This window comes from Manacus vitellinus, unplaced genomic scaffold (assembly GCF_001715985.3).
Source record: "Manacus vitellinus isolate BGI_N305 unplaced genomic scaffold, ASM171598v3 scaffold_47_pilon, whole genome shotgun sequence".
Classification (NCBI taxonomy): Eukaryota; Metazoa; Chordata; class Aves; order Passeriformes; family Pipridae; genus Manacus; species Manacus vitellinus.
Window position 1 is genome coordinate 2,838,982 of NW_021940585.1, and position 23,808 is coordinate 2,862,789.

Sequence of the window (23,808 nt, forward strand, 5' to 3'; positions counted from 1 at the left end):
GTTGTGGGAGGCAGAGGGGAGCACACCGAGGGTCCCGGGGCTGGGGGAGCGATGGGAAGCGGGGCTTCGCCCTGCAAATAACCCGAATTCCCGTGGAACGTCAGTCGGAGCCTCCACCAGCCCGGAGCTTCTCCGACACCACCATCTAGTGGCAAAGCCGAGAGGCTCGGGAAGCCTTCCCACCTCTTCCTCCATCCCTTACACCCAATTTACCACTCCTTCTGCATCCCAGGGATGCATATCCTGCCATTCCTGGGAAGCCACCATCGACTGCAAACCCCTCCAGGTTTTGTAGGTGATGGAGCAGAAACCCCATCACGGGGACCCTCAGACACCCCCAGGGGGATCGGGGTCTGGGAGCAGGTCCTGAGCACTCCAGGAAGATCCCGGGACAGGGAAAAAATGCCAATGGAGAGGCTGGACTTGCCTTCACCAGCCTGACCAGTTAAACTGCGGGAACATCCAAACTGGGAGACACGAGGCTGAGGAGTGAGGCGGAAAAGTGCCAGAAGGTTGAGCACCCAGCAGTTGGTTCTGCCACAGAAAACACACTGGAAGTTTTATAAAAGTTTATAAAATGAAGTTTCACATTTTTTGAGATGAGGTTTCACATTTCTGAAACGAGGTTTCACATTTCTAAAACGAGGTTATTTTGTTAAAGAGATTATTTTGATGACCCTCCCTACCGTCCCTGCATCTCAAAAAAAAAAAATAAATAAAAATAATTAAGGTTTTAAGTTTCTGGTTTTATAGAAGAGACACATCTAGCAATCAGCACGTTCATTAAAATTACTTTATTACTAAAATATTTTTACATTTAGTAAAGATAACCAACCTGCAAACACCATGCTCCTGCTCCTCCCGAAAAAGGAAGCACAGAGGAAGGTTGAAGACAACCAGCTAAAGTAACTATGTTTGTCCTAGTAGCTTGTAAGTTAGGCAGATGTTTTCACATTATCCAGATGTTTTCAACCAGTCTTGTTTGGGCTGCTTTTAGAAACTGGGATCTCTGTATAATTCAACAGCTGCATCAGGAACACAGTTTTAGAAAAAAAACCTATTTATAGAAATTTCTCCCCCCCTGGTTTCCAATAAAACTCTACAGCGGGTCCAGGAACATCTGTTACACTTTGATTTCCCGTTTAAAGCACCGGGACAAGGCCTGGCCTGAGTTTTCTCCACTGTGAAGATACATTTCTCTTCTCACTTACTCAGAAGCGAAGCAGGAGCAAGTCCCCCAGCCCTGTGGGAATTCCAGAGAGTTGGAATTCCAGAGATTTGGGTCCCACGGGAGGCTCTTTGACTTGCACACAGACAGGAGGATGGAGCACCCACGGCTCTCTTCGTATCCTGCTCTCTGAAGCTTTATGAAACCAACAGGTATTTAAAAAAAAAAATAAAAATACACAAGAAACAAACCCAAAATGAAATTAAAAAAACCCTTTTAGCTGATCAGGGACCAGCAGCCAAAACAGGGACTGTCCCCAAACAAGGGGTGAAACCAAAATCATTGTCAGTCAGGCCTTGGTACAGCACGAAATTTGTACATAGCAAAAAATAAGTGTACAGAGGAAATGTCTCCAGCAGAAATACAATCTTTAAACAACCAGAAGAACGCACCAAATCGATTTAAAGTTGCCTGCTGTACTTTTTGTACACGTCCAACCCAGGGAGACATCACAGGGTTGGGGTCTGTCGTGACAAAATCTGCCAGGATGGGAGAGGAACTCACAAAACATGGATTAAAAAAAAAAACAAAAACAAAACAAACAACCCAAAAGTCTGGAAACCGTAACAAAAACACAGAAACAAAAAAAATGAAAATGTACTAAAATTTAATCATTCATAAAAGCTGTAATTTAATCTGTGACAGGAAAACACAAGAAGCAATATTAGAGTTGGTTTAGTATATTATATATTTTTGCTTTTAAAGCCATAGAAATCAGTTATCCCAGGTTTTTTTTTTTCCTATAAAAGACCCATTTTTTCCAAAGCATTATGCACAAACATTTTTAATTAGAATATAATGGCAGAATGAAAATAATGATATTCCGTAACTTTTAAATATAAAATGAAGTCAATGACTCAAAAAGTTATTTGCTGTGGTGAGTTCAAAGGGAGATTTCACATAATATATATCTATAGTTATAGATATAAAATATAACAGTGGAACATTTTTAGTGCTTGATGGGGAGAAATGATGATAAAATGGTCAATATGAAATTTTAATTATAGTAGCAATCTCTAACATTTGAAATGCATCCATGCTCCTTGGGATAATCATACACTAGAGTCAATTATATTTATTTTCACATCTGTTAATTGCTATTGCAAAGGAGGAGGAATATTGGCTTAAATTTCCAAGAGATATACACAGAGCAATTGCCTTTTTTTTTTGTTTGTTTTTTTTTTTCTTTTTTTCCAGGGACTGTGTGTGCAAACCATTTTTTTAAGATCTAAATTCTTCTCGTAGTATATAAAAAAAAAAAACCAAAACAGGAGAAGCTTCTTCCGATATGTCATTAATTTCCATAAGGTTTTTGAAGTCGGGAATGCTGGCACTTTCCATTTTTAGGCAACAGTTCTTCATTCCTGCAATCTGGAGAAAGTAAAAAATAAAATAAAATAAAGTATAATAAAATTAAATTAAAAAAAAAAAGATGGTGGAGGGATATTTTTTATTTTACTGATGAGATGAATGACCCCAAAGGCCTGAAAGTTTCCCGTGCCCAGGCTGGTAAAACACAGAACTTCAGCAGAAGAGCTTGTCTTTCCCAGAATTGGGGTTTGTTCCTGGGTACAGACAGCGAAGAGGCTTTGGAAAGCATAATTCTAAGAAAGATATTCTTGTTTTATCAGGGCCACAAAGCAGTGACAACCAACTGCCAGTCCTGTGTCACTGCTGTGATAACACCAGTGCCCCTGGAGCACCCACCCTGTGAGGCAGAGACAGGCAAAGGGGGCTGGAATTCACCCATGGATGGACAATTTAGGGGGGGAGGGATCTCAGCTTTTGTATTTCTGAGGTGCTCTTAAAGCCTAATGAGTCCAAAGACCCGAGCACTAATCCAGCTGCAAACAACAGGCAGGGAATTGGGAAGAGATTTGGGAAGAGTGAGGGAGACACTGTGGGATTTTGACCATCCAGAGCGGATTTGGGGGCATGGGCAGGAGACAGTGAAGGGGCATCAGTGACTGGGAGGGCTGGGGGTGTTCAGCCTGGAGAAGAGAAGGCTCCAGGAGATCTTAGAGCCCCTTCCAGTGCCCAAAGGGGCTTCTAAAAAGGAGGAAAAGGGACTTTTTATACGGGGACAAGATGAAGAAGAATGGGTTCAAACTGGAAGAGGGGATATTTAGGTTGGATGTGAGGAAGTAGCTCTTCCCTGAGAGGGTGGGGAGGCCCTGGCACAGGGTGCCCAGAGAAGCTGTGGCTGCCCCATCCCTGGAAATGTCCAAGGCCAGGTTGGACAGGGCTTGGAGCAACCTGGGCTGGTGGAAGGTGTCCCTGCCCATGGCAGGGGGTGGAAGGAGGTTTAAGGTCCCTTCCAACCCAAACCATTCTGGGATAACTGACTGAATGCAGGAACTCCTTCAGCAGTTCCCAGTATTCCAGTCCCAAGCTGCTGCTGGGCTGGGCTTTGTGTGCAGGATCCCAGGCAGAGCTGGGCCAGTCCAGCTCTGAGCAGGTCCCATCCTGGGCTGGGGAACCTGACACCACACCAGCTCAATTCAGATGATCACCTGAGCAACAGGAAAAGCCACTTAAGACTCTTCCATTTCTGTTCCTAAAGCCACTGTTCCCCCCAAGCCCTGAGCTGTTGTTTTCTGGAGCCCAGAGCTCAGGTAAGAGCCTCATCCCCCAGGGAAGCCCATCAGCAGCCAGGTTACCTGCACAGCTCCACCTCTGCTGCTCAGTCACACCCAGGCTGCCCAAATGACCACCTACAGCATGGACTTCAGAGGAATTCATCCCTGAAATCCTTCTAAGACCACGGCTTTGTCTTAAATGCTGTAGGAGAAGGGCAGTTGAGCTGCTTTGCCAGCTCACTGTGCCTTCTGATCAACTACAGGACAGAGCACAGAGGTTCTGCTGGGTCACAGAAACCCTCCTGAGGTGACAGCCTGTGCAGCCCATGGTGACACAGACACGTGGCAGAGATGGGCCATTACCCAGCTCCCTGCTCTGCCTCCAAACAGGGATATTTCTGTCCAAAACCTGGAGCTACAGAGCTGCTGTTTCCTTTCAGGAGCACGACAGAACAGCTGTAAGCACACAGAGTTCCCTGCCAAGATACACAGGAAGATTATTTTTAGCTCTGTCCAACCTTGGGGTGTTTTTTTGGGTGTTTTTTTTTTGTGTGTATGTGTGTGTTTGGGTTTTTTGTTGTTTTCCTTTTTTTGGTGGGCAGCTTTTTATTTCTGTGCCACTGAAAGCCACGTCCCACCCAACCCAATTTTAATTGTCCCCAGAGCACCCGGGACTGAGACAGTAACAGAAGTTCCACAGATGCTACCAAATGCCATCAAGAGGATGAAAAGGAAGCAAAACTGAGCCATGGGGGCTCAGAGCTCCCTGTCACAACCCAGAGGGAGAACCTGCAGGAGTCAAAAGGAAGCTCCTGCTCTGTCACACTCATCAACCCAAGCAAAAAGGGAAAGGGAGAGAAGCAGGTCAGGTCAGTCAGCAAAAGTGACTTTTTAATTCCCTATCTTGGAGCAGACAGAAGGAAGAGGAGCAGAGGGAAGGGGAGAGAGTCCTTTCTGTTAGGAGCAGCTCACCAATCACCTGAGCCACAGGTAGAATTCAGACCCCTCTTACCTGGCTCAGAGCTGCTGCATGATGGGAGTCTAAAGCAGCAGACATGATTTCTTTTTAGGCTTCTTCTTTTCCACTGGTGTTTTTCTATTTATTTGTCTGACCAGGTCATAAAAGATCTGAAAATGAAAAACACAAGCTGAAAAACCCAAGTGATAAAACACCAAGTGTCACAACTGAGGCAGGCTGGGGAGCTGCCACTCTTTCCTGGTGGCTGCAGTTGCATAAATTCAATTAAAGTGCTTGAATTTACTAAGCCATGTTTCTCAAGCAGCTGCTTATGGAACAAGAGACACAGAGCTCACACCAGTGTGCAGAACATAAGGGAGCTGTAAACTCAGTTTATCATGACCAAAGGCTTCAGAAGAGGCTGGCAATGAAATGGAAACGACTTCCCTACTTTGGAAAAGTGGGAAAAAAACGGGGAGTAACAAAAGGGTTTTTAAGACTGGCATAATATCCTTAAGGATCATCTTCTCCCTGGCATCCTCGGGCTGGGGAGTGTCTGCAGAGCACTGCTCCACCAGCAGCAGTGTATTCCCACTGCAGGGAAAGGGCAGGCAGCCCTTTTCCTTGGCTTTCTCCCTGCAAACATCTGCCCTGAACTCCGACATTTCCAGAAGGGGACGATTACAGGGCCCTCTTTCAGCTGCAGAGACGAGTTTCTCGTGAAGGCTCTTGCTGTGAGTTGTTTTCCCAGCAATACTCAACCCATTTATAGCGAAATGAGCTTTGCAAAAAAGCTTGGAGCTGGGTCACAGCACTGAGGAGAAATATTTCAACCTTCAGAAGGCTCCACCCTTGTCCTTGTTTACTTTTTTCCCTTCCTGGAGTGGCTGAAAGCTCACAAATTCTTGTTGATTCCAAGGAAATTCAGAAGACAAAGAAACAGTTTATGGCATAATGTAACAACTGGAAATTTTAGGATTTTCCTTTGTAATAAATTGGATTATCTAAGTGCCAGTACTGACTGTGAGTACAGGAGTCTGCAACAAGGTTTCAGAAATGCCACCATCCCTAAAAAAGTCAGTGTGGTTCAGATGGCAAGAACATCTCAGAGGTCACCAGAAGGACACTTGATGTGCTGCTACCAAGACTCACTCTCTGGATTAAAAGCTTTATTATTTGGATGAAAGGTTTGATTCACATTCAGCAAATGCACATAGAAATTTAGCACCCTTCACCCAGATTTTAACAAGGGTTAGAAAGTCCAAAAGTAGCAAGAAAGCAAAAACAAAACCCAAAGTAATGCCAACACTCCCTCAGCCCACAGGCCAGCAGGACAAACAACCAGAGCACCGAGCTGCTTCATTCACAGTGTTTCTCCTCTTTTGATTTCCTCAGCTTTTACACTTTTCACAACCAGACAACATAAACTGGCAGGAACCCAGAAAAATGAAGATCACAATGAAACCAGAAACTAATCTTCCAGACAGTTGTTTTCCTCTCTGTGATCTGATCTCCCTGAAGGCTGCGGGGAAACGGGGAGACCCGGGATTCACCCGTCAGGGATGGGGGGATGTAAAGCTGGGACAGCTCAGGGCTCTGCCCACCACAGAACCCCCTTTCCCACCCTGGGCTGAGGCATCTTTGGCTGATGAGAGGTCAGTGTTACACCACCAGCTGCAGAAACACAAATAACCCAGCTCTGGGGGGTGTTTGAGGGCAGAGCCGCTCGGTCCTTCATTAACAGCCACAGTTTTACTACAGCTCAGCCACACACCCCCAGAAAAACCCCTCCTGGCAGTAGTGTGGCTCAGCCCTGTTTCCTGGGCTGGATCAATGCTCTCCAGCCAGGCTAATCCCAGCCACAGAAGCTGCAATTCCTGCAGCCTGGAGCTCCCTTCCCTCTGAACCGGCTCGATGCAGTGCGGGCATGTCCCTCCGGCTGCCAACCCAGCCCTGGGCTCAGGCCAAGATCCTGCTGCTCCTGCTTATCTCCCAGCCTCCTAAACGCTCCCAGTTATCTGCTGGCACCAAACCAGCCTCGCTGCACGGGGTCACCTTAGCTTTTGTGCCTGCAAACCTGGCCTCTGTCACAGGCAGATAATTCGCGGCGCCGAATAAAAACCTGGGGCCCGGCGTGGAGCAGAGCTCCCTCAGCACAACCCCACAGCCCCAGGAGGCAGGAGAAGGCACTCCAGGGCAAGAGCCAAGCTCATTTAAGCTCAGTTAAAGTTGGGGAGCTGCTTGGATCTGTGTTTGGGCACAGTCTTAGTGAGTTGGTGGCTCAGAGAGATGGGGAGACTCCTCGAGCAGGAATGTGAAATGCAAATACTTCAAAACCAGCCAGCACTACACAACGGGACAAGCAACACAATGGGGCATAAGCCACGTCCAGAATAGCAGCAGTTATCTTGAAGAAATACAGTTTGCAGATAAAGTTTATCTGAGCTGAGAGTCATCCAGCTCACCAGGCTTGTTCAGGACCCTCTGCTATTCCCAGTAAGAAAACTCTTACCTGGAAAGTCACCCACCCTCTACAGACTAAAAGGAGCAGATCTCCTTAAAACAAACAGAAAGTAGCTAAATACACTGCATGGCAAAGCTTTCTCAGGCTGAGAATTCAGAATCACCCTGAATCTTCCCAATTAGGAGAGAGATGTGCTGGTTTGATGTCACATTCGAGTCAGAAAGGTAAGGGAGCAGCTGATAGTTACCTCATTTACGTTGATTTTAGACTTTGCAGATGATTCTAGAAAGGCACAGTTACACCACTGTCTTGCTAAGTTCTGGCCCTGCTCTTTGCCAACGACTCGCTCTTCCTCCAGGTCACATTTATTGCCAACCAGAATCATGGGAACCTGCAGAGGAACAAGGAAGAAAGGAGAGAGACATCAAGCTTGTGTACAGTGTGGGCTGCACAACTGGCTCACAGACTGAGGAAACAAAGCAGGAAAAATACAGCATCAAGTATGAAAAACATTGACAATCAGGAGCTCTGCAGAGCTGATGGACCAGGCTGGAATTCAGGTGCCTGCTGGGAAAGGGTCGAACAAAGTGCACAGCACAGACACCCTGGGGCACTAAATTAAACACATGTAAACCCGAATGATAATGTTTCAGCAGAATTTTAAGCCAGTGAGGTTTTATTTTCTGCGACACCATTCTGGTGCAAAACTTAATTTACTCCTGAAATTCATCTCAGGGCTTCCCTGTGACAGCAGGATGAGCTGCTGCCAGCAGCAGACAACTTCTGTCTGCACAGCACACACAGCACGTGTTTTCAGGCATATATTCTGTGTTTCAGCCCCTTTGACCTGTCTTGTCAAGCCACACAATAATAAATGGAAACACCTTTAAAAATCACTGCCCTGGATGTGGAATAAAAAGGAGTCAAGTATTCCCACAGCCCTGAGCACAAACCCACCTGCCCTTCCCATCCCAATGCAATCTCATCCCACTGACATGTTTTGCACACACACACACAGGATGTTCACTACAAAAGGCACAAACACTGCTTGATATTTATTAGCTTTGAATAATTGAAATGCCCAGCTAGTGACCACCCACCAGCTCAGTTCCTGAAAGCACATCACTTCCCAAAAGTAATCTCACGCAGTATCAAAACAAACACTTGATAGAAGTTCAAAGGACTCATCATGCAAATGCAGGCAAATGATTTGTTCAAGACAATGATGAAATGGCATCTGCCCCTCTCCTTAAGCCACTGGCTTTCTAAAGTGTCTGGGTGAGTCACCTTCTTGCTCCTTCATGAGGAAAAAAGTGCCTTGGGGAAACCATATTCCTGGTGACACATCCTGTAGGAAACCAGACATTTAATACTGTAGGAAAAGGACCTTGGCTGCAGTAAATGCTCATTACCCACCTGTTGGCATCAGGCAGCAGGGAAAGGAATAACAGAACCATAAAATACCCTGAGCTGGAAGGGACACACAAGGATCATCCAGTCCAGCTCCTGGCCCTGCACAGGACACCCCAAAATCCCACCCTGTCCCTGAGAGCATTGTCCAAACACTCCTGGAGCTCTGGCAGCCTTGGGGCCGTGCCCACTGCCCTGGGGAGCCTGGTCAGTGCCCAACCACCCTCTGGGGAAGAACCTTTTCCTGAGATCCAACCTGACCCTGCCCTGGCACAGCCCCAGCCTGACAACTCCTGACACATCTTGCCCAGCACCCCCCTCATAAATGGCACAAGGGGCAACAGAAAAGCTGGGGGCTCTTTTCTGGACTTGCTCTCCTCAGTCATGCTTAGATGTTGAGTTAAAACTCTCTCAGTAGAAAGAAATCAGGCAAAAAGCTCAGTTAAAACCAGCACTAAGACTTCTAGAGAGAGAATGTCCTGATAGATCATTTCAGAAGGCTTTCTCTGTTTTCAGACAGCCTGTCCCACGGCTATCTGAAACATTTCACAAACATATCACAAACAGGTAGAAAAGGAACTGTTCAAGGCCAGGTTGGACAGGGTTTGGAACAACCTGGGCTAGTGGAAGGGGTCCCTGCCCACAGCAGGAGATGGAACTGGATGAGCTTTAACATCCCTCCCAACCCAACCCAGTCTGGGATTCTCTAAGACCTCAAACAAGCAAACGAAAAATGCTCAAAACACCCCAAAATCTCTCGATGACAACTGAACCCACCTCCTCTCAGGTGCCATTTCCACACCCCCACGATGCCAGGCGTGATCCCACTCACTGCCTGTCCCTCCAAGGGGTCCCAGCTCCAGCCCCACCTGAGGGGCAGCCCCCCAGAGTTCAGGCCTTTGTGCACCTGAGCACTGCAGGTTCCAGTGGAATGCTGAATTTGCTTTTACACATCCTGCACCCCACAGACCTCAGGGGATGAGACAGCCCCAGCTGAGGTGGGTCTGAAGGGAAGACCACAGCAGGACGTGCCCTCAGCAGCAGCATCATCATCAGCATCCTGTTTCCCTTACCCGGGGTAGGAGCAGAAAAAAAACCCCTAAAGAACTGCTGATCAGGGTGTGCACCCGCTCCATTTCCTCAGACATTTCATTCTTTGAACAGAAAATGAGCACTTTCCAGCTGGAAAATAAATCATTATCCGCTTCCTTTGGTAATTTGCAACACACTGTGTGTGTTTTTAATCGACTTCAGTGTTAGTATTTGTAGTCTCTTCCCGACACAACCACGCTCAGGATTCATTTTTGTGTTTAAAACCCATTAGAAAATGATCATATTTTTATTTTGGAGAACTAAAGTTTTACATACAACATCAGGAACTTGGAGTCACAGTACAGATGAAAAAAAATTTAAAAAAAGTTCATTTCAAATCAGAGATCTACGGGATATTTACATCTATATCAGCTTAATCCCCTTCCTTACTGTTTTCTAGATGGTTATGAGAAATTTTCTCATACGTGAAAATGTGTTTGTTCAGCAAAAAAATAAAAGTATATGAAGGTGTGAAATAATTGGGCAAAAAGTGATGGGTAAGCAGTATAGATTTGAAAGACATGAAACTCTGTATAAGGTTATTTCAAAAGGTATTAATTGTTTATCACAGAGCCAAAAATGGACTTTGATGGACAGCTACCTTCTGATCATTTAGTATTTCACGTAGAAAGCTGGAATTTAAACTTTGACAGACATAGATAATTTAATGGTTTATGCACTGGGACTTTAAAAAGACACATTCTGAAACTACCTACAGGAAGGAGTGTAGGTAGTAACTCAGCAGAATGTGGCTTAAACATTCAAAAGGTTCTCAAGCTTGGATTCAGTGAGTAAAATCTCCCTATCACAAAAGAAATGAATGCATTTTAAGAATTAAATCACTGAAGTAAAAAGGAAAGCCACAGTGCCCATTATGGGATGAACCTGCCCAGCTCAGGGGACAAATTCCCTCCAGAGAGTGAGGCCAATCCAGGACTCCTGTTACCAGGGATTTACCCCAGAATAATCCCTGCCTAAATGAAAAGCAGTTTGGCATAAATAGCAGTTCAGTTTGTTAAACCAAGGAGGGAAGCAAAGCCCTGCAAAGCCAGGTAACCAGGCTGGGGGACGAGGAGGATCCCAGGGAAGCAGCTGCCCTGGGAGGTCGCCCTGGGTGCTCCAACTGCCTTTTCCTGGATGGAGATCTGACTACAACACACGTGGCTTAGCCAGGATTTGGCCTAAATAGGTGTCCTGGCCCTGTGGGCAAGAGTTGTGGGAGCCCAGCCCAGCCCAAACCACCCCAGAGGGATCCACAGCAAAGGCAGGGGACACTTTGGAGCTGTCAGTGGAAAAACACGGGCAACCTTTTTCCCAATCCTCAGGGCAAACACCTGAAGGCATTCCCAGCTTCTTCTGGAGGATGCCTACACAGAGAGAGGGTTCCCACACAGCCTCCATGGCAAAAGCCACCTGGAACCTCACCTGCATCCCACCTTTAGGAACTCAGGGCCCACCAAGGAGTTCCAGGAGTTGGGGCCTGAATTGGAAATATGGTGCATGGTTTTCTTCTGTCCAACAGCACTGAATGCAAACCATCCACATGGAATTTTTCCTTATTTTAAAAAGGGCTTTAAGCAACTAAAATTACAACCTCGCATCACTGGCTAAGACTCTCATAAGAGTCTTAATTATTTAATTCATGCAACTCTGTGACCTCCTTTGAAGAAAACTGTTGAGAGATGAAAAGCCTCGGGCTGTGAGGGTGCTCCCAGTGGCATTGCCAGGGACAGGCACAGCTGCAGGGCAGAGCTGGACCATCCCTGCTCACACACACATGTCACAGGAGTCACAGAGCCCTGAACATCCTCCTTTCCTACAGAAAGGGCCAAGCACATTTTCAAACAACAACCTAAAGTCCCATAAAAGTAGAGCCCACACACCAGGAGGCTGCACAGCTGCAGGGAGGGTGGTGAACATGGTGGTGCTGCTGGGTTGACTGGACTTGATGATCTCAGAGGTCATTTCCAACCTTAACAATTCCAAGGGAATCTCTACTTCAGGCCACAAGACCCAGGGCTACTTCAGGGTCAGGCTCTCAGCTCAGCTCCCCAGCCCCTCACAGGGAGACATGAAACCCAAGGAACACTCAGTGATTTCCAAAAAAAGGCTATTAATCCTAATGACACTGAAAGGACACAGCACAGCCTGGTCACTAAGTTGACCACTCCTTTCTATTTGCAGTTCATCAGCTTGGCTCCTGACGTGCCCCTGAGGGCACAGGGAACAGCACTGCCCTGCTCCAGGGAATTCCCAGCTCACCTCTGGGAAATGTGGCAGCTTTGGACTTCAGTTTCCCCTTCATACATTTGGGAAAAGCGAGGTTAAGTCTCCACAGCTGCAGATTTACCAACAACAACATCAGCAGCAGAGAGCTCAACTGTTATTTTTCCTTAACTTTGCTAAAGCACAGAGAAGAAAGAAAATGCAAATACTGGAAAGGAGTTAAAAGGAGAAAAAAAAGACATAATGTTGTTTTCAATCAACACCCACCAATTCCAAAGGCTGTCAGACTTCCAGGACATGGGAAAATCTGGTTTCATGATGCCCCTTAGCAGGTGTGGGGCCTCAAACAACAACACTGAAATAACAACGCTGAGGGAAACTTAATTCAACACAAACCAAGAACATTCTTTGAAAGAAACTTCGCTCTCCAAATCCTGTATGTTTATCACAAGAACTTCTTAACCATTTGCAGAAGTAAAACAAAAATATTCCACTTACATCTTCAGTGTCCTTAACCCGTAAAATCTGTTCCCGCAGGTCCTGTAGGTCGTTAAACGTGGACTGTGCTGTTATAGAATATACTAGTGCAAACCCTTGCCCATTCTTCATGTAGAGATCCCTCATGGCTGTAAATTGCTCCTGTAATCAAATATTTTTTTTTTAAAGTAATTAGCCAGTGAATGCAGCTGATGAGCAGTTACAAAGGAATACTTCTATTATACTGGAGGAGAGAATATGGTGTCACACAACGTGGATTTACATATTTTCCCCTCTCAGAAATCCACTGAAGCATGGAAATTTAATAAAAGCATTAACACATCTCTTTCCCTTTGTGTGTTTTTTTTTTCCCCCTAATAGACAAAAGGCTTTCTTCTATACAAAGAGTAGCAATAAACATCTCTGCAGATGGACTGTTGTACATCCCAACCACAAAGTATTTAGATTTGGGTGATATATTTTGCAGTGATCTTGCATTTATTTGCTGATAAGGTGTTAAGCACCAGTCTGCCATCAAACCAATTCCCCAGACAACAGGCAGGGAGCGGAAATTCAAATTTTTTCCTCTCATACAAGGGAACAGTGCCACACACTCAGGATTTGCTGCGTGGAAGGCACTGCCTGGTCACCTCTGAACATGCACAGTTTAATTCCAAACATCTCTAGCAGGACAGTGGCTCAGAGGTTCAATCAGTGAAATGCCAGAGCAGGCTGTGTCCCAGCTCAGAGCTGCCTTTGTCCCAGTCTGTGACAGGAATGTCACCAGTGATGACGATTTCTGCCCCTGCTCTTGGTCGTTCTCAAAGCTTTCTAAATAAATCCAACTTTTAGGGAGCAGGACCTCCCCTCCTGTGATGTTCACTCGACCACCACAGGGTTTGTTTGCTCAGTGCCAGGGCTTTGCAGGGCTGCAGGTGACACTGGCCCAGCAAAGGGACTCAGCCCAGCTCTGGAGGGACAACGTGGGCCTCCCAAAGCAGCACCAGGCAGTGCCAGGGAGGTGCCACCAGGCTGATGTGACATGTGGGAGGCAATTCCTGTGCCTGGGATTGGCTTCAGTCTGTGTCTGTGGCTTCTGGCCACTCGAAAAATTAATGTTTAGAATTCAAATTGTGCCAGAGTGTTGAAAACCAGACGACAGTGGATGGCAGAGAAAAGGTGAGTGGCACAGGAGGCACCAACCTTTGTGTCCCAGCACTGGGGCACCACCACTGGAGGGGCTCATTCACCACCGTGGGTGGGGGTTATTTAACAAAATCCTTCCATTTAAATCACTGCAGCTGATTTGTTGGTTTTGCTTGGGCAGGATTATCGTTTTTAACAAAGAAACTCCACAGCCATCAGAAAAAGAAACAAGACTTACTGTCCCTGCTGTGTCGAGGATCTCAAGCATACACTGTTGACAGTCTACTTCCACTTGCTGGGGAAAAAAAAGGGAAGAGACAAACACTTAGAACTAAAATATCCGAAATGGGACGGGCAGGAGGAATCTCAGCTTCATTTTTAACCCTGCCACAAAGACCTCCCTAAGCAAACCAGGCACCTGCACTTCCCCAGGGCTGAGCAGCACTGCTTTTAGAGGATTAATTATGCCCCAAGCCAGGCATTTGGGTCAGCTCACATGCTCCAGGACTCCCTTCATTATAAAGGCTTAAATGAGCAGCTCACTGTAAACATCTCAACTTAAGTGAGATTGTAAATATCCCAACTTAATCCACTCTCCCAAATCAAGGGACGTTAAAACTTGAATTTTTCTTTGCTGCTGGGGGAGAAGGGAGGGAAGGAAGAAAAGAAAAAGCAAAATATTTCAGGCCCCTCACAGTCAGGCTTTGCAAATCTTCCACTCACTGAGAAGTTTCTCAGATCCAACAAGGGTAATTTTCCAGGAGAGTCAAGTAAATTTAACAGCAGAACTGATCCCACAATTTACACTTGATTGTCACGGGGCAAAAACGTTTTTTTATGTTTTGGTGCCTTTAATGATGGTGACATTTATGCTAATCCCTAAAACAATGGGTCACTTGACATCAGTGCAGTGAAGAAAGCAGCTCTGTGGATGGAATTAAGTAGAGAACCACAGCTCAGGGATCCTGACAAGGACTCCTGCTCAGCAATTCCAACCCTGCATCCTGAACAGCCCCAAAGAATTCCACATCCTTCAAAGCAAGCAGGACATGTTTGACTTAAGTGGCAAAACAGCCATTCCTGAAAGAGAACACAAGGTAAGTGCTGTGCTCCAGCAATCCAACCTGATATATTAGAGGGATATATCCTGTGTAACAACGTCTACAGAGCACACACAGGGCAAATATTGACACATTTCTGTCTTGAAGAAGTAACTATAAATCAAATTACAGCAAACAGGGCTGAGCAACAGCCTGACCCTGCTTTGGCTGAGCTGTTGCTGTTCCCAGGCATCAATGAGAAGCCCTGGCAGGAGGATGGGCAGTGCCACCAGCACAGCTCATGGCCCAGTACAGGTGGAAATCAGTGATGGTGCAGGAAAACACACCAACTTTCTCTCTGGGCAGGTGTAGTAACCTCTGAGGAATAAACAGCAAACAGGGGAGAAGCTGCAGCCTCAAACTGCCCCCAGTCATCAGAGACACAACATGAAAGCTCTTGTTTTATGGAGTAATGGAGATTTAATCTTCCTGTTTAACTAAGTTAGGAAACAGCCCAATTCATGGCATCATCGTGCCCTGATAATTCAGCTTTCCAGGAGCTGCCACAATTTGTCTGATGGCATTCAGAGGCCCTGAGCCAGTAAAATACTCTGGAAAGCCAAAGGAAACTACCTGCATGAAACCATTTCCAAGGCTGATGCTTTCCCATGCATCCCTTTCCTTCTGCTGTTCCAAGCACACACGACTTTTTTTCCTCAGAAAAGACCCTTCTCATCCTGACAAGCTTTTGTTGCATTATTAAAAAGAAAGCTCTGTGAGACTTGAAAGAAACAAAAATGATGGCATTTTACCTTTCTGTATGAATCTTCTATTGTTGGGTCATATTTTTCAACAAAAATTCCCTGAACAAACTGTACAGTCTGGGGAGAAAGGAGAGAAGGAAAAAAAAAATTAAGTGAACTGAACACAAGCAGAAACATTTATCAAGAAGTAACAAAAAAATCACTGTTAAAATTTAATAGTGGGGACCAGAAAAAAAAGACATATAAAATTTCAATTTTTAAAATAGAATTTGTGTATTTTCTGTTCCATTAAGATCACTTTATTCAAGCACGTTTTCAAAACGTTTTCTGCATGTGAACTGCCTGCTTGCTTTTCTCAGAGAGGTTAATACCCTCAAAAATGCCTTTACTCCAGTGCCTGGGACTTCAGAAGAACAAAAACCCACCAAATATGGAAGACCTGAAATTTCATCAGAAGAACTGGCAACCTGTCCACTGTGGAAAATCCACATTTTGGTCCAAATCATCCCAGAGCCACAGTGGGGCTGCTCTGGATCAAACCCCCAGAGCACAGACAAGTGACACCTGGAGAGCCTCCAGCCACTCAATCTCTGTTAAACCATTACAGGAGGAGACACCACTCAGTCCAAAGGGGAAATCTTTCTTGCCCATATAATTATTCAAAGCAAATCTACTCTAAACACTTCCCACCGAGTTGTCACATGGATGTGGCCCCACTCTGGACATCCCAGGGTGTTCTGGCCACAGTTTTCCTTCTCCTCTGTAGGCAAAGCTCCCTTTCCCTTTTCACCCTCACCTACAACAATCTGCAGTAGAACAGCACAGGAGTGTCTGAATATTTCACTGATATTGGTAATTGTTTGTCAAACTAAGAGCTGAGATCCCAGTGCTTCGTTTTGCCTCTGGAAAACCAACAACCACACCAAACACCTTCTGCCAACTGAACTTTCCACAGGTTTTATACCCAAATTCTGCAAATTCACTCCCTGTTTAAAGAAATCGTGTTTTGTTTGGGCAGAAGACAATGGAGAACAAAGAATCCCAGGATGGTTTGGGTTGGAAGGGACCTTAAAGGTCACCCAGTGCCNCCAGCTTGTCTAGTCTTATTTATTTGATAATCTTGTCATTGGTCAACTGCCAGTGAACACACATGCCAAAAGTATCAGAGAAGTGAGCCATGTAACACCAGCCATGTAACACACCTCATAACTCTGGCACTGCTCTTTGACCAGCAAGGGGTTGAGAATTTCTAAAAGACTCAAGAGTTTTCTGGTTTTGGAAAATTTGTCTTCAAATTAGATGCTGCATATATAGAGAATTATAGACTGGTTTGGGTTGGAAGGGACCTTAAGTTTCATCTCGTTCCAACCCCCCTGCCACAGACAGGGACAGTTTCCACCAGACCAGGTTGCTCAGAGCTCCACCCAACCTGGCCTTGGACACTTCCAGGGATGGGGCAGCCACAGCTTCTCTGGGCAACCTGTGCCAGGGCCTCCCCACCCTCACAGGGAAGAATTTCTTCCTAAAAAATCTAATCTAAATCTACCCTACTTCAGCTTAAAGCCATTCCCTCATCTCCTATCACACACCTTGTTGGAAACTGAGCAGTTCCTCACGATTTGCTTTCTTTTAACATAAGAAGAAACAACTTCTAGGACAATCTACCCCATTTAAAAATCATTCTATATCACTAAATAAACATATTTTACACTCCAATGATCAAAGTCTCAGCTTCTCTGGTATTTTCTTGTCACACTGAACAGCTGTCCCAGTTTGCCTGAGATAAGAGATCTCAGCAAAATCATCCTAGTAAGGAACCACTGAATGTGGATGACGGGGTTACATCAACAATAAAACCCCACAGCAAGAATTGTAGGTTGCAGATTGTATTTTAGGACTGTTACTGAGCATTTTAGGATATTTAGGTTAGCCCAGTTGCTGACCAGGAGGCTTTGCCAGGAGGCTCACACATGAGCACTGGAGTTGGTCACATCTGCACCACTTTATTTTGGGAGCTTTGTGAGCCCTGAGTGTGAGAATCCAATAAACCACTCACAACACTGAAGCTTTCTTTTATAACACCCACAAAACTTATTCTATATCTGCAAATACAGCACTACACTGAATGAAAATTACCTGAACCCATGTATTCTCCTCTCAAAATGTGTTATTGCTGATAAATCACTGTCCTAACTTCTGTCCTCTCAACTGGTGCTGTGTGTTCACACAGACAACAATTACAATCCTAAGTATGATTATATTCACCTTAATCCACAGCCTATTTTGCTATGTAAGATTGTTACCCTCTGGTGAACTTTATTTTTATTGGTTATAGCTGAAAAGAAAGGCCAAGGGAGAAGACACAAATCTGGGGTGGTTTTGGGTTATGTGTAGCTCCAAGACTTACACAACTTTCCCTTAGTTTGGGGTTCTGCATCCAAACTTTAGTTTCCAGTTCTGTGTAAGACTCTGAACAATTGGACACTCTTCTAATACTGTCACCCACTGCTACTCCAGAGCATTTTTAGCCTCAGAAACGGGGAGAAAACTGCTGAACAGGAAACAAAAGTTGCAAAATAGCTGTGCCTTAATAACTGTAAAAAGCTTTCTGCTATTCCACCATCGCTACCAAAAGCACAATCAGCATCATACTGGCACAGAAGAGTTAAAACAACAAGGAGGATCTGCAGTAAAACAACATCATATTGTCATCCCCACTCTCATGAAAACACAGAGCTGAAAATCAACACCAACCTCTTTGTTGGACAGTTCAGTTTATACAGTTGGAAGAACGAAATTTAAAGTGACCTCCATATTATTTTAAATCCCACCTTGTAACTACTCCTTGTAAATAAGCAAACAGTTACCTTGAAAGCTAAATATTATCCACTCTCAGCTGCTAATTGGCACTTATTGTGTGCTGTTATAAACATAATGGATCTATGTGGCATATGAATTACAAAATATGCTGATTTAGCACCCAGACTGCCAAAAAGAATTTAACTTTTGTTTACCAGACTGAGTATTTGCATTTCAGCTGTTTAAAAAGGGCAGTGATGGTGCTGACTCAGACTTCAAATGGCAAATAAGGAAATTCAGGTATGTCAGATGCTGAGTAATTCTTATGTACAGCATATTAATAAGTGGCCTCTTTTACCCAGTGAGCCTGTCAATGCTACATAACAAAAGTGAGATAATCAAGGAGGTGCTGGTGCAAAAAGTAACACAGATTGCTTAAGTTGCTGTGGAAGAACAGAGCTTATAAAAAAATTATGCCTCCACCTTGTGAAGATTAGGATGGGATCTCTGAGAGAGCACCTCAAATCTGATACACAACTGAATAATCTTTCCTCCTGCTCATCTGGATTCTGCAGGTGATTTACCAGGATTATTACCTGGTTGTATCAGCAGAATAAACAAGGGTGCAGGACATGAAAGGCTGCTCAGCCATTATCACCCCCTGTGACAAGGAACACAGGGCAGTTCCTTGTTGGAGATAACTTTACACTTGACCAGTTCTTTGCCTTTCTTGTTGCAGGGAGCTGTTGGACTGATTAGTGATAAATGGGTGACAGGAATCCCTCTTACAATGCTTGACTATCAACTCTGCTATGTAAACCTCTTCTTAGAAACAAACACAAGCACTTAAGGAGTGCAAAGTGTCATCACTCTGCTTCTCCCTCTGCACTGCACACAGGCTGGAGGGGAATTCTCATTTTTCAGCCCAGGCTGCTCATTCAGGATGGACAACACGCAGCATTCAAGGTGTGCAGGGCTGAAACCACCCCTAATTCCATTATTCTACTTCACTGCACAGCCAGACTTCACTTGCTGTTCCAGTGTAGGTTGGGTTTTTAATACTTGGCCACAGACATTCAGTGTTTTACAACACAACACCCAGGCAGGAAGCAGACATGAAATGCTACTGCAACAGTGATTAATCACCTCTCCAAAATCATGACACACCTCCTCAGCTCTCTCAGCAGTGCAACAGTGAAGCCATGGCACGTACTAAAAGTCACACAGATCTCCTGATGCATTAATAACATGGTCTGCAATGAGACAGTTGGAAGTTGGTGTGTCAGTTTGAGAACCACTCCCCAAAACTCACCAAAGCGGACTTGCCCACACCTCCTGAACCAAGGACCACCAGCTTGTACTCACGCATGGTGTGGCCTGTTCAGACAGCAACAGTCTGCAAAGCAGGAAAAAAAAGCAGTTAAAAACACAGGTGGATTCAGGGCACTGTCTCCTGAAAGCAGCAACACGCTCCCTTCAGCAAGCAGTCCTGAGAACGAGGATGTCTTTGTGAATACTTAGTTATGTTTTTTATTTTTCCACCTGGACACTCAGGTGGCACCTCTGACAGCCCCAGTTTACATGAGATGCCCAAAGCTCAGCCTGATGGTGCTCAGAGAGGAAGAGGAAGGACACACATGGTACAAACAGGGCACAGCCACACGTGCCCACTCCAGCTCCCCCTGCCCGTCCTCTGCTGCCTCAGCATCTCACAGCACAAACCACCGAGTGCTGGACAAGGAAATTAGATCAGAAAGATGCAACCAAGAGGTTTCTTCTCCCCTCCACTCCCAGCAGGGAAGGATTTAGGTCAGTGTTTTCTCTCTGGAAAAGGTCAGCCCCGACACAGGGCTGCCAAGGCAGAACCTCTCTGCTCGCCCAAGCACCGACTCTGCCTTTTTATGGAAATCTTGCGACTCCCTCGACTCCCCCCGTGCAGCACCAGAAAACTCCTCACTCTCCTCCAGAGTCCCTGACAAATAAGGCAAATGACAAAGCTGGTGATAAACATTTTACACTATGTTTACATTAGAAGGCAGGCTGGGCTGTCCCGAGCCACGGAGCTCAAGCAAACAATGACCTCAGCAGCGAATTCCCCCTTCCCAGCGAGACAGAGCTTCCTTCCCAAGTAAGGCTTCAGAGCCTCCAGTGCAAGGAGCCTGGGCAAGCTCCACTCCTCAAAGGCATTTCAAACTAACGTTACCACAGGATTTATGGGTTCACTGGCTACAGCCTTCAAAAATAAAAGCATATTCCAAGGAGTTTGATAGAGAAATGTATCACCTTGTCGACTGCCGTTAGCGGGTCTGCGGAGAGCAGGGATTGTATTTTTAGCTTTGCAGTGTGGAGAACTCCCTGACAATCTGTGTTTCAGGATTTTATATAATCATTAAATGGGGGCAGGTTCTATCATTTCAATTCCCAAGGGAAGTTGGAAAACAGAGGATGAAGAGGAAACCCACGTGCTGCTGCTCACCCATCTCCAGTCCCTGCCAGAGCTGCATCAGGACCAGCTGCTGAACACTGAGACCTTCCCTAAACATCCTAATTTATCCCTCACCCCTCAACCACAGCCTGTTTTATGGTCTAAATGTGACACAAGTACAGGTTTAAACAAAAACAAAAAAAATCCCACATGCAGCTGGAGAGAGATGCAAATTCTGTGTCCAGTTCAGCTCGACTTCAAGCTCATTTTTAAGTCAGAATAACAGAAATAAAGGATTTGCCCGTGCTGAGTCACGTAGCAAAGCTGCCCTTCACTCACCCAAGCCTTAGAGAGGGAATAAAGCTGAAGTTATCAGTGCAGCCCATCATTTTAAGCACCTTGAGGAGGTCTTTCCTCAGCTCTTGAAGCCCATGTGAGCTGCAGTTGCTTAACTTCATGAAAATTGTGAAACCAAGTCAAACTGAAAGGGGTTTTCCAGAAACTGTCTAAAAGCAGAGCCAGTGAGGTCTAGGCACTCTAGGACATTTACAGTGGTTTTGGCTAAAATTCTGGAACTGTGAGCTCTTCTGCTTGAACATTTCCCTGAGAAGTAACACTTCCTTTCTTCCAAAAATCACGATTTCGGATGGGGAGGAGAGGGAAAGTCCAATTAACAATTATTTTCCCCTTGATCATCCCTAGAAATTAAAAGGCAAGGCATTTTTTATGAAGCACAAATGCAACTTATTGATCCAGTTTATCTTCCTCCTCCTCCAGCTCCACAGTCACTTCCACCAAGGAAAACTTGGGAAGCGACCAAGCTAAGGGTTAAATTTAGCTGTGAACTCTTTCACTTCTTATTTATAGTAAAAAACACTTGTGGGAAAGTTTCAGCTGGGAGCAGTACAAGACTAACTTCTCATTTCTTGTCTACAGTATTTGCTGACTTTTTTTTTTTTTTCAGGTGCAACAGGAAACCAAGATCCTGAACCACACGAGCCTCATTACTGCAAACCCCACACATCTTAATTATCTTGTAGCTCTTTCACGAGTCTGTTAATGTTATCTGTTTATACAACACTGAATAGAGTGCTCAAGAAATTACTATGCTGCATCCCAGCCAACTTTTCATTTGGCAACTGCTGAAGCCCACCTAAACAGTCACACACAGCAGCATTCATCTCCCTCCAGAGCTCCCTGGAGTGGAGTCACATGCCGTGAAGCAAGGGCTCCATTTCAAAATGGAATTAAATTATGGGTGCTAAGTGTTTCTTTGGAGTCAAAAAAAAAGAGGATGATCGCTAAGGAGCGTGGAAAAAATAACTGTAAATGTTGTGAAAGTGCCCTCATTAGTTCTGAACACTGAGGTGCAGAAATAAAGCAAAAGCTGAGTGTGTCTCCTTCTCCTGCTCCCTTCTCCCAGGCACACAGAGCCCAACCAAGCTCCAGCAGGACAACCACGGGGCACAGAGCTCGTGTCACACAACCCACCACTGCCCTGAGCAGCAGCAACTCCCTCCTGCCTTCCCTGCCAGACCCTCCAAACCACCCAGCACCTGCAGGGTAATAAATCAGTAGGGTTCTGTCATCTATAAGCATCAAAAACCTTTGCTTCTACACTGTGAAACAGTTGATACATCAGAATTAATCTCTTTTCTTTGTTCTTTAACAGGAGCATCTCTTCTCTGCTGCTAACTGTCACCAACCCTGCCAGGGAAGCAACAGAAATGGATGTTTATCTATTCACAGCATCAGCCCCAAGATGCCCAGCTCCTTCCTGAGGCAAAAGTGAAGGGCTCTATTCTGGTAACAGATGCTGAATAAAGAAAAGATGCAATATATTTGTTTTAATGTGCAAAACTGAAAGGCAGGGGGTCTCTGAGAAGGACCAGAGGATGGAAGCAAACACAAGTGGGGTTGTAACCTGAAATGGGGCTCTGAGCACCCACTCACCTGCATCTTTATTCAGCCAAAGCCTTGTGCACTCTCCTAAATGCACAAATCATCCTTCACCCTCCTGCAGCCCTGGGGCCAAACCGGGGTAGGAAGAAGCAAAACTTGGAGGGTATTTCCCAAGCAGCGGAAGGAGCTGGGGGAGGGTGGGGGGGGAGGAGGGCTGAGGCCCTTCAGGACAGAAACCTGATGCAAAAATTAGCTGCTCCTCTTACAAAAGTTTCAGCAGCTCATCCAGAAGTTTACAATTCGGGTGGTGAGGAGAGAGAAGCATAAACAAAGATAAGTGAACACAGCACTGAAAAAGAGAGTGGGTGCAACAACTTTACTTATCCATTATCAACTCCTGTGTTCAGAGAAATTGCATTTGAAATATTCTGAGAACACTAAAAAACTCCTACCTTGGCATAAAAGATCTCTCATCAGTGTTAGCAGCTCTACTGAAGGTCCTCCAGGCTCCCCACAAGGGACTGAAAAAAACCAGAAAATATCAAAATAATTAATCATCTTTCAAAGACAGCATTTGCAACTCATCACTGAAGGGCTTAAGTCAAACCACCATGTTCCTGGGGACTTTTCCTTCCCAATATACTCTCTGGAAGATTTCACTTAAAAAAGACAAACTGAGGTCAAACTAACCCTGTTTGAGATTCTATCAAGTATGCATTTTACAGAAAGTACTATCAAAGGAAAAAGATGTTTAGAGCAGCCCAACAACCTGAGTGATGTTAAAGGGGAAAAACCATCACTCCTGATCAACACTGCCCTGGTAAAATTCAATACAACACCTGAAAAGTAGAATTATTTTAGGGATGCACTGAGTTTCTTTCCTGTGGGGCACACACAAAGCCTGTGTGTCTGCCCTGCAGCCGGGGAGCTGCAGCACACGCCAGTGCCAGGCACAGGAAGCAGAAGCAGCAGGTTCTGATGGTATCAGAGTCCCTCTGAACCAGCCCAACATCCTGTCCCACATCCCCCAGCCCTGCTGTGCCCTCGAGTCCTCCCCCAGCCACCTGGCAGCAGCAGGATGGAGGGGACAGGCTGGGCAGAGCAGGTGGCACACGGGGACACGACTCAAAGAGCAGCTACAAGCTGTGGGAAGAGCTGAGGGCAGAGGGGAGGGCACAGAGGGGAACCCAGGCTGGGGGTGCCTCGACAGCCAGAGCATCTTGGCAGGATTTAAACTGCCAGAGGGCAGGGTGAGAGTAGAGATTGCAAAGAAATTCTTTACTATAAAGGGTGGGGAG

General features: G+C 45.5%; 1 protein-coding gene across 1 annotated transcript in view; it reads right to left on the reverse strand.

The window, feature by feature from the left end:
- Window positions 1-782: 782 nt before the first annotated feature.
- RAP1A (RAP1A, member of RAS oncogene family) overlaps window positions 783-23,808 on the reverse strand; it is a 37,608-nt gene continuing 14,582 nt past the window's right edge. The window contains exons 2-9 of the mRNA XM_018079744.2: window positions 22,963-23,031; window positions 19,496-19,579; window positions 15,433-15,501; window positions 13,819-13,875; window positions 12,456-12,596; window positions 7,477-7,620; window positions 4,820-4,935; window positions 783-2,599 (exon numbers count right to left, since the gene is read on the reverse strand). Coding sequence (XP_017935233.1) covers window positions 4,849-4,935; window positions 7,477-7,620; window positions 12,456-12,596; window positions 13,819-13,875; window positions 15,433-15,501; window positions 19,496-19,552 — 555 coding nt within the window. The 5' untranslated portion in view covers window positions 19,553-19,579; window positions 22,963-23,031 and the 3' untranslated portion in view covers window positions 783-2,599; window positions 4,820-4,848. The remainder of the gene's footprint in view (window positions 2,600-4,819; window positions 4,936-7,476; window positions 7,621-12,455; window positions 12,597-13,818; window positions 13,876-15,432; window positions 15,502-19,495; window positions 19,580-22,962; window positions 23,032-23,808) is intronic.